At 33.9% G+C, this 10691-nt stretch overlaps 1 protein-coding gene across 1 annotated transcript; it reads left to right on the top strand.

Moving 5' to 3' along the window:
* Positions 1 to 299: 299 nt before the first annotated feature.
* LOC132486713 (large ribosomal subunit protein mL44-like) lies at positions 300 to 6664 on the top strand. The gene is made up of 2 exons (XM_060094305.1): positions 300 to 392; positions 5556 to 6664. Exons 1-2 carry the CDS (start codon positions 300 to 302, stop codon positions 6519 to 6521), a joined length of 1059 nt encoding a protein of 352 aa, XP_059950288.1. The 3' UTR covers positions 6522 to 6664.
* Positions 6665 to 10691: the final 4027 nt, after the last annotated feature.

Raw genomic sequence — 10691 nt, 5'->3', positions numbered from 1 at the left:
TTGTTTTTTTTTTATTTTGGGGAATAGAGCTAGGGCCTGATCCAGGTGGGTGGAGCATGCGGTTTTGCAGGAAAGCAAATAGAGTCCAGTTGTGGGTCCCAAGGGTGCACTATATGATTTTGGGTGTGTGTGGGGAGTTAGTGTGGGTCCTGGCAGAAGGACAAGGAGAGGATGGGCTGGGATGTGCTGAGCATCAGGGTTGCCCCAGAGGAAAGTGGAATCAGGTCCCAGGTGCTGGGTGGTGCACCGACCACTCTTCCTAGAGGAAGCCTGATCTCCCAGGGTCTTGGGGTCTCAACATGCTGGAGGGGAGTCCTGGAATGAGACACGCCCGAGTGCCCCCATATCCCAGACTCCTCAGCAAGGAGTCTGACTCACACCACCTATCAGAGGTAATTTAGTACAAATCTTTATTCACTATCCTATGCTCCTGGATACCTCCAGCCTTCAGATAGCCAATCATTATGTTGTATACCTGAAACTAATACAATGTTATATGCCAATTATATCTCTATTAATAAAAATCAGAAGCCAAATACATGACTTACGTCCATAACACATAGATTTTAACACTCATCTAATTTGCAAATCAGAATCTTAGAAAAACTTACCCACATTCACACAATTATTAAGACATAGGGCTGGCATTTAAATCCAAGTTTATATTCTTTTTTTTTTTTTTTTTTTTTTTTTTTTTGCGGTACGTGGGCCTCTCACTGTTGTGGCCTCTCCCGTTGCAGAGCACAGGCTCTGGACACTCAGGCCCAGCGGCCATGGCTCACGGGCCCAGCCACTCTGTGGCATGTGGGATCTTCCCGGACCGGGGCACGAACCCATGTCCCCTGCATTGGCAGGCAGACTCTCAACCACTGCGTCACCAGGGAAGCCCCAAGTTTATATTCTTAACCAGCATTTTTACTCTGCATGTGATTTTGATTAATCACTTGATGAGCAGTTCTCAACCCCCTGAAGTTTCTCAAGATATATCCAAAATCAAAACTCTTCCACAGCGATATTATGTGTTATTTCCCTATTTCATTGAATTGGTATTTGCACCAATCATGCAAAAACATTGGTGGATATAACTTCTGGCACCTTAATCACAAAACAAAGTGGAAGAACAAAATCTAAACTAATAGTCATTGTATTCTCCACTGTTACAGATGAGCTAATAACATTGGGTTGGCCAAAAAGTTCCTTATAATATATAATTATATAATCATTATATAATAACAATAATAATGTTTCATTTAAGTTTTTTACGTGGACCTCTCACTGTTGCAGCCTCTCCCTTTGCGGAGCACAGGTTCCAGACGCGCAGGCTCAGTGGCCATGCCCCACGGGCCCAGCTGCTCCGCGGCATGTGGGATCTTCCCAGCCCAGGGCACGAACCCGTGTCCCCTGCATCGGCAGGCGGGCTCTCAACCACTGTGCCACCAGGGAAGCCCTCACTTAAGAATTGATGCAGCAGAAAAAGTACTGATTTGATTAAGTCTCTACACATCAGTACACATAGTTCTAACATTCTGTGTGAAGAAATGAGGAAGTATGTTTAAAGCCCTCTGCATCCTGAATGTACATGGTTGGCTGGAGGAAAATTATTTGGACAACTGTTTGCATTGTGGACTGAACTAGCTGCTTTTTTTTTCACAGAATACTACTTTCCTTGAAAGGACAGGCAACAAATTATGGTTATTCATACTCAAACATTTTCACAGCAGACATTTTCTCAAAAATTAATGAAAAGAGAGTTTGTCATTTCAAGGAAAACTGATATTTTCTGTTGGCAATGATAACAATCAACTTTTCAAGAAAAAAATGTTTTCTGAAAACTTGTACCGACCATATAAGCTTGATACTTCCCAATGCGTACTTAAAAATATTTCTCTTGAGATATTCTGATAATGTGTAACAAAATATGTCAACATTTGGAAAATTTATATATCTTAGTGAACCAATATTTGAATGGTCAGTTCATGATGGTACAAAATCATGCACGAGTAAAACCATTCAAAATGCAAGATAAACAACTGATTTTAATTTAACAAAAGAAATAAAAAAATAATGGATGAGGCTTTAGATTCCACATTTCAGTTAAATTTTAAAAAGTGACAATCAAGTTTTGGTGTAGTATCAAAACAAGAATACCCACAATAATCTGAAAAAAAAAAACTATGAAATAGTAATCTCATTTCCAATTACATATTTGTGTTGGCTGGATTTTCTTCATATACTTCAAAAAACCAACATATTGCAATAAATTGAGTGTGGAGTATAACTGTCTTATATTGTCAGGTAACTAGTACCTACTAACCTAGTATCTACTAAGGGCTTTGTAAGGGTTTTCTAATTTTGATTCATGCTATCATTATTAATATTTACTTTATTAGTAAAGAGCATTTATTTACACAAATATGTCAAACCATAAATAAATCAAGTTGTCATTCACTTGTATTTTCACGATGTATATTTGAAACAAGACTAAGGTTGTGTAAATGAGTTTTTTTATGAAGTTGATTTTCATTCATCCATACAATAAGCATTTCTTAAGCTCCCAGTTTCAGCTAGGCATTCCCCTGGACATTGAGGAAACAAAGAATTATAAGACATAGTCCCTAAAATTAAGGATTTCAATTTAGTCAAGGGAGACAAGAAGGAATTGAACAATTACCATGTAATGTAGCGATTGCAAATATAAGTACACAAAATGCAAAAGCAACGCCTACATGAGGAGGTGAGATAAAGATTATATTTTTCTTTTTCATAAATACCTAAATCAAAAACAAAGACCTCAGTCATCGTATTGCTAATTTAGTTATTATGGTAAGGACCTAATCATAAACTGAGCCATTATATGTATCTAAATAGTAAAATAATTTTACAGTCAAGACCTGGCATTACAAGAAGGAATTAGCTTTCATAAATGAAATCCACGGATAATACAAAGGCTATTTTACTCACTAATTTCAATATTCTCCACACGCAGTGCTATTTACCATAGCTCCTTTTGCAGCAAAAATTATAAATTTGAATTTTATTTATTATCCTGTAGGATATTTACACGGAAATGGAGGTGTCAACATCCACAAGGCAGACAAAAGAGGGAAGTTAAAAAAATGAATGAAGTTGATAATTAAAACCATTAAAAATTTAAAAATCTTAGAGGTAATTTTGTACAAATCTTTAATGTTAGAGATGAAGGCATAGGGGTCCCATGTGGGCTTGGATTAATGTCACTCAGCTAGTTGGCTACAGAGCAGGAACTATAACCCAGGTGTCTAAACAGCAATGTTCATTAATTTATGCTAAAGAAATTGACAGCTGTGCAACATTTCAGAAGCATAAGCCTTTCTCTTATTCACTAATGCATTCCACAGTTCAAGGTCAATAATTAAAGGAAAGGCTTTCCACCAATGTATTCATTCCTGGAGAAAATAATATAGAAGGCTCCGGGGCAGGGGGGAGAATGGTAAAAAACCCAAGGGGTTAGGAATTGGTTGTACAATATTCAGAGGACTAACAAGCACAGATTTTAAATTAAGCTAAGGTAATAGCAATGGCCTAAGACTTAAAAGAAAGAACTAGGGGAAAGTAATGTTTCAAATAATGGATATATTTTCAGAGCTGATACATTAACTAATTTTTATTGAAATCAATTCACAGTTTAATAGTGAAAAGTATTGAACGCCTATAAAATTATACAAAACTAGTGTCTACAAATTCATAGATTTTTGTCTTTTTTACAAATGGACAAAAGTTAAGTTTTCAAGCAAATAAAATAATTTGTCTTTGATGCTCACATTAAAGGGTTATTTTCTTAAAATATAAAACCTAATATACTTTGTTTAAACTCATACAAAAATATGATGAATGGGTTTTTCCTGGTGGTAGTTATTTTCTTATGTATGAGTTGCATAATATCTCTTTTACCCTTTTCTTACCAGTTTTTAGGTTACTTCACATCTACGTTTTACAAAATTGAAAAATGAGTAGGCATTTACAATATGCTATGTATTTGAGGATCTGACTCTCTGTTTAAAACAGTAGGATGATGAAACATCATCTAGTTTTTGTAGTCAGTTCCACTTCCAAAATTTAGCTTTGTGATTGTGATGTTCTTCATGAAAACATTCCTTTTTATTTAATCAGTAGTTGATTGATGGGTAGTTCTTCACACATGATTGGTAGTTTCTAGGAAAGTCTCTATAAGTAATATGTTATATTAAATTTGTGGTTTTATACTACCAGTTTTACAACATTAGACTGAGAATTAAGCTCGTTTTAAAAGGAAGTAACAACCAAAATAAAAAACAAAAAACAAAAGATCAAGCATAAAGACAAATTTGGAGTTATCCCAGGAATTCAAGGTAAGGTTTACATATTTACATCTTAGCCAATTCAACATAGAGACTAAATTAAAGAAGAAGAAAAACATCATGATCAACTAATAAATGACAAAGTCTTTCAATAATATTCAGCAACAATTTGCGATACCACTCTTAAGAATCATATAGCAAATTAGGAATACAAAGAAATATTTCATCGAACATATGGTAAAATAATAGCTTTGCTTTCTTAGTAAATCTAATAATAAATTTACTTTGTGTTTTGGAAGATACTTGGTCTTAGCTTTGGTCATTTTTAAAAACATATTAAGCTTTCAGAGACAATAGTTATCAATAAAAACATATCAATTAATTATATTACAGCTTTTTATACATCTAACAATTTCTATCATGGTCTTATCCTGCTATTTAACCAAGTAATTTGAAGTACATACTGTTGCTTGCTTTTATTTCCAGCTTCACGTGTTCCTTTAAGTTGCCACACTTTTACATAAAATTCACTGGATTCTACATAAGAAAAGTGCCCCAATGTTCACTGTTTTATACTTTCAGTAAAAAACATTTTATCTTGAACTGTTTCTCATATTTCTATTTGTCTCAGACACCAATTTCTCTCTTTATTTCCTTTTTATCCATTCTTCCCACTGCCCTCTATTTTGACTTCATTCGTGTATTCATCCATTTTTTCCAACTAACATCCATTCAATTTTCTTTCATTCAATTTTTTAATAAATAAATCGCAAACTGTGGTAAATGCTACAAATGACAAAGAGCAAAGCTGAGGGATTGCAGTTACTTATTGGAAACTGTATAATGAATAGAGTGTGGTCAGTAATATTTTTTTTCTTTGCCAGTGACATTGAGGAGTAAAAGATGAGCAAAAATAATGGGGATAGCAGATCAAACCATTTATAAACCTACAAACTTACTTCTGCATTAATGTTGGCACTTAAATTTTGCAATGCTACCTTGGATGGCCTTACATAATGCCTCTTTTTAGTTCATCTGATGTTCCAGCAACTTTATATGGCCCCAGGTGGCTCTAAGCCTCACCTCGAATGGTCTATATTTAAGGTCAGGATTTAAATAAATAGCTCTTTTTTGCAGGAGTTTTTTCCCCTCATATCATTAGTTTTATTCTGCTATTAACAGTCTTGAAAATTCTTTGTAGAAAACAAGAAATATAGTAGGTCAATAAAAACTGTATAGAGGCCTCGCTGCCTCCTGGCACCGGCCGTACCCGCTGTCGCCCCGCCGATTCGGGGAGTGAAGAAGGCATTCCGCGCCGCCTTCCGCTTCCAGAAGGAGTTAGAGCGGTGGCGCCTGCTTCGGTGCCCGCCACCGCCCGTGCGCCGTTCAGAGAAGCCCAACTGGGATTACCATGCTGAAATGCAAGCATTTGGCCATCGGTTACAGGAAACCTTTTCCTTAGATCTTCTCAAAACTGCATTTGTTAATAGCTGCTATATTAAAAGTGAGGAGGCCAGACGCCAAAAACTTGGAATAGATAAAGAAGCTGTTCTTCTGAACCTTAAAGACAATCAAGAACTATCTGAACAAGGGACATCTTTTTCACGAACCTGCCTCACACAGTTTTTTGAGGATGCATTCTCAGACTTGTCCACTGAAGGCGTTAAAAGTCTAGTTGACTTTCTCACCAGTGAGGAAGTTGTGTGTCACGTAGCTAGAAACTTGGCAGTGGAGCAGTTAACGTTGAGTGCAGAGTTCCCAGTCCCCCCAGCTGTGTTAAGGCAGACTTTCTTTGCAGTGATTGGAGTCCTGTTACAGCGCAGCGGACCTGAGAGGACGGCACTTTTCATCAGGGACTTCTTAATTACTCAAATGACTGGCAAAGAACTCTTTGAGATTTGGAAGATAATAAATCCCATGGGGCTACTGGTAGAAGAATTGAAGAAAAGGAATATCTCAGCTCCCGAATCTAGACTTACTAGGCAGTCTGGAAGCACCACAGCTTTGTCTGTGTATTTTGTTGGCTTATACTGTGATAAAAAGTTGATTGCAGAAGGACCTGGGGAGACAGTGATGGTTGCAGAAGAAGAAGCTGCTCGCGTGGCACTTAGGAAACTCTACGGGTTCACCGAGAATCGCCGGCCCTGGGACTATTCCAAGCCCAAAGAACATGTGAGAGCAGAAAAGACCATCACTGCCAGCTAGCCAGCCAGAGATGTGGCAGCCTGAAATTTGTAAGCAAAACAGCGAGACAAATGTCAAAAGACGTCCAAAGCTGGACATTTTTTAAATTGTAAAGAAATATAGCTTATTCCTCATACTGAGTTCCTAAAATTAACAAGTATTGATATTTAGCAGGTCACTTTTTTTTTCTTTTTAATCATTTTTGTTTTGTCAGAAGTCTTTTGATATTTTTCTGATAAATTTTAACTAAAGTTCTTGATTTTATTATTGTAAATATTTAACTTGTACAGTTAGGTGTATCTTATTCCCTTCTAGCTTTGAAGTATCATAATTTGAATATATGTTTTATGTGAAGTTTGCTGTAATGCCAATAAAAAGTTACTCTTTAAAAAAAAAAACTGTATAAATACAAATCACTTTATCCACCAAGGAAAACCACCATTGATATTTTGTATATATATTTCACAAAAGTTTCCTATCAGCTTATAAACAAAATGGATGATGTTGTTATAACTGTATTTTCATTTAAAAATAGCTGTTTCCATTAAAATAAATATACACATCATTTTATTTGCTGCAAATGGATGTAGCTTTCTTTTTACCTATTTATATTGTCATATTTTTCTCCATTTGTCCACCATTATTAATAAAGCTGCAAATAAATACTTGCACATACATACTTACACAACTCTGTTTATTTTCTCATTATAAATTCTTAGATTTGGAATTTTAGATTAAGTAATAGAGTAAGCTATTTTTTATAAACTGAAATTTTAAAATTTGTAAGTTTAAATATCTCTGGCTTCCTGTTGGTATCATTGTAAGAATTAATATAAACATTAATTATTTTCTTAAGGCTTTTATTCACTTTTAGACAATTCTGAAATATTTCCAGAATTTATTTTGAAATTAAGTGTGATCAAGGGAAATAATTTCATCTATTTTTTCTTTGAATAGTTAATTGTTTTAACACACAATCAATGTATCTAGTCCCAAAGATCAAAATAGTAACATAATTATGTATAAAATTTATGTGTGTATAAACATATATATTATAAAATACACAAATATATACTCATATATTTTATTATACATATAAAATATTTTCCACTGACTTTCCTGTCTATTCTTATCACTACAATAATATTTAACAGTTAATGATTTAAACATGATTTTCAACTGGATTAGTTAAACTTATTCCCTTTTTTCTTCATTTATTTAAACTATTTAATGGCTCATCTCATATATTTAGGGTGGTAGTATAATTTTAGGATAACATTTATATGGTTCCTTTTTTCATAAAAGGACGTTGTTTCTCAGAACTGTGTTAAATATATAGAACTATAGATAGAATTTCCACCTTTACAAAACTGAGTCTTCCAATACATGTATATGGCATGTCATCATTTGCTATTTACTCAAATTATCTTTTAAAGTTCCTCTATTGGGTGAGCAGGATGTGTGTGCAGGGAAAACTTTGTGTATGTAGATTTATCACATATCTTCTTAAAATTATTCCAATTAACATATTTTATTCCTATTATAAATAACATATTTTTCATTCTATTACCCACCTGGCTATTAATCTAAAAGGAAAGCTATTGATTAAAATATTCATTTTGTATTCAGCTACCTATTCAGTCTATATTAATTAACAGCAGTTGCTGAGTTGATTCTCCTGAGTTTTGTAGCTCAACAGTTAAATAATTTAGGATTTGATGATACTCATGCTATTGTCTTTCCACCTCTCAGATTATTGCCTTTGTGAATTTACTGTCCAGTTCAGTTAAATAATAGTATTGATACTAGGCCCTCTAGGCTTGTATTTACTTTACCAGGGATTTCCCTGTCTCTTTTATCAATAAACTTTATATTGACAATATTTTGAGCTTTTATGATAAATTGGAAATACTTTACCTAAAGAATGGCTGTTGAAATAAAATCCATATACCTTTTAATCATATATTAAGATGGTTACATGTTTTATTTTCTCTTATGACTATTATTCATAAAAAAATGCATTAGTAGATTTCTTAATATTAAATAATATATACATCTAGGGGGAAAAAGTTTTTGTGGTAAGGATGGAATTCATTTTCAAAAACTTTATGTAACCTTTCTGAACCTGTATTAGTAAGGTTGACTTGTTCACAGTGGTGACTAATAAAGGCTACGTTTTCAGATTTTGGTCCCAAAATTATAATAGCTATATAAAATAATTGTGAATATTTTCTTCTTTCTTTAAGATCTATAGACCTTGAGTTCAACTAAAGCACTATTACCAATTACTAACATTTTTGTAAAATATATATATATATGTGTGTGTAAGGAAACTGGAATACTTTCTGAAAATCTAAAATTTCTCAAATAGCAGCTCTTTTAAATTACTGCCCAATGCTTTTGTTTATTATCTACTGTCTGATGGGAGGCAAAGTTATTAATTCCTTTTACTTATTCTAAGAATATCATATAGAGAAGAAGGAAAAGTGGAACTGTATATTTTTGTCTTTATCTCTTATCTGAAGTCTTCTCTGATTAATCTTTTTGATTTCCTTGATTCATTATTTGAATAAGTTATTTTCAACTTGTATTAAATATAACACAATAAATATTAAGCCATTCAAAATATGTAAATAAAAGGAGATAAACAGTACAGACACAATAAAATTCAATAAGGTGAAGAGGCAATTCAATAAGGTGAACAAATACTATGGAGAATTTTACTACAAAACATTACGAAGATAAAATAAATTTTATGTCAACATGTTAGTGCTTTTTTGTCCCAACAGATCTGAAATTGTTGCACCAAGCAGACTATTTTTCATATTGAGTAGACACTAGTGTTTTCTGATTAAGTCATGAAATCACTGACACTTGAGACTAGTTATGGCAGCTTTTTGTGTAAAGCCGTATCTTGGTTTATCTGAGGCAAAATTTCTAAAATTACATTTCAGTCATTGATTTATTAATTTATTTATTCACAATTAGACCTTCTTTCAACACACATTTTCTGAGATTTACTATGTATTCTGCATTTTTCTAGAATCAAGATTCCAAATAATTAAGACACAATCTTTGCACTAAGACATTTTACAAGTTGGTAGCAGAGATGGACATAAATATAAATAAATATTATAAAGGGTGGTATCAATACATTAAGTAAATTAATGATATTAGAAGTGTGTACAAGGTACAATGCTGACATAATATGGAATTAGTTTGATAACAAGCACAGTCATACTTGGAGATATTGCGGGTTCAGTTCCAGACCAGTTCAATAAAGAGAAGAGTAATCCTCATCCCATTACCTCCAGTTGCTGCACAGATCTATTAGTACTATTACCATATCTGCTTTCATACCCTCAATATTTCCTCTCTGGTGTGTTCCACTTCCAAAAGCTGGCACCTGCCTCTCTTTATTGGAAAGTTGTCCTTGAATCTCACTTTTCCTAGATGAACATAGAAGTACAATGACTGGGAATGTATGCCCTCCCCCTGCCAGCACATTTTCTATCAAATACTGGGGAAAGTGGTGGGCTAGAAACTCTAGATCTCTTCTGCTCATCTAGACAAGTCTGATTTGTGATTTTCATCCAGAGTTCTCCAGTGAGATTGAGCCAAAACTTCCCTCTGTGGGACTCAACTTGAAAGTGCTCCCTTCTTTGACTTCCTTCCATTTCTGGTTCTATTTTCCTACTTCCCTACTGTTTTTTTTCTGTAAATTACTTTCACATAATCCTTGTCTAGGGCCTGCTTGAAGGAAACCCAACCTACAACAGTTGCCTTGGAAGATAGTATGAAGCATCTGCTGTTAAGTCTATTGCCAGTAGAATTCCCGTCCTCCAACGGGGTCAATTCAGAAGATGTACTGAGCATCTCGTAGGGCAAGATATGAGATTAGGTTAGTTAAATCTGAACTAATAGCTCTTCTACGCCACCTTCTTTGTATTGACAGTTTTGTTTCCTGTGTAAGCAAATATGCATATGCATTTTTTCTAAATTTTATTTTGTACTTTGGTCCATTTTATAGAACTCATGCCATTATCAATTTAAAAGAAAAGCAAATTAACTTTGTCAAATATAGTAAGGTCTGGGAAAATTTTGAGGGCTCTTTTTTTCATGAATTGCCTAATTTCTGCCCAGATTACTAAAAAAAAGAGACACGTAAAAAATAAAATAAAATAAAATAAA

The sequence above is a fragment of the Mesoplodon densirostris genome, chromosome 3 (assembly GCF_025265405.1).
Source record: "Mesoplodon densirostris isolate mMesDen1 chromosome 3, mMesDen1 primary haplotype, whole genome shotgun sequence".
NCBI classification, from domain to species: Eukaryota; Metazoa; Chordata; class Mammalia; order Artiodactyla; family Ziphiidae; genus Mesoplodon; species Mesoplodon densirostris.
This window is presented reverse-complemented; position numbering and strand designations above follow the sequence as displayed.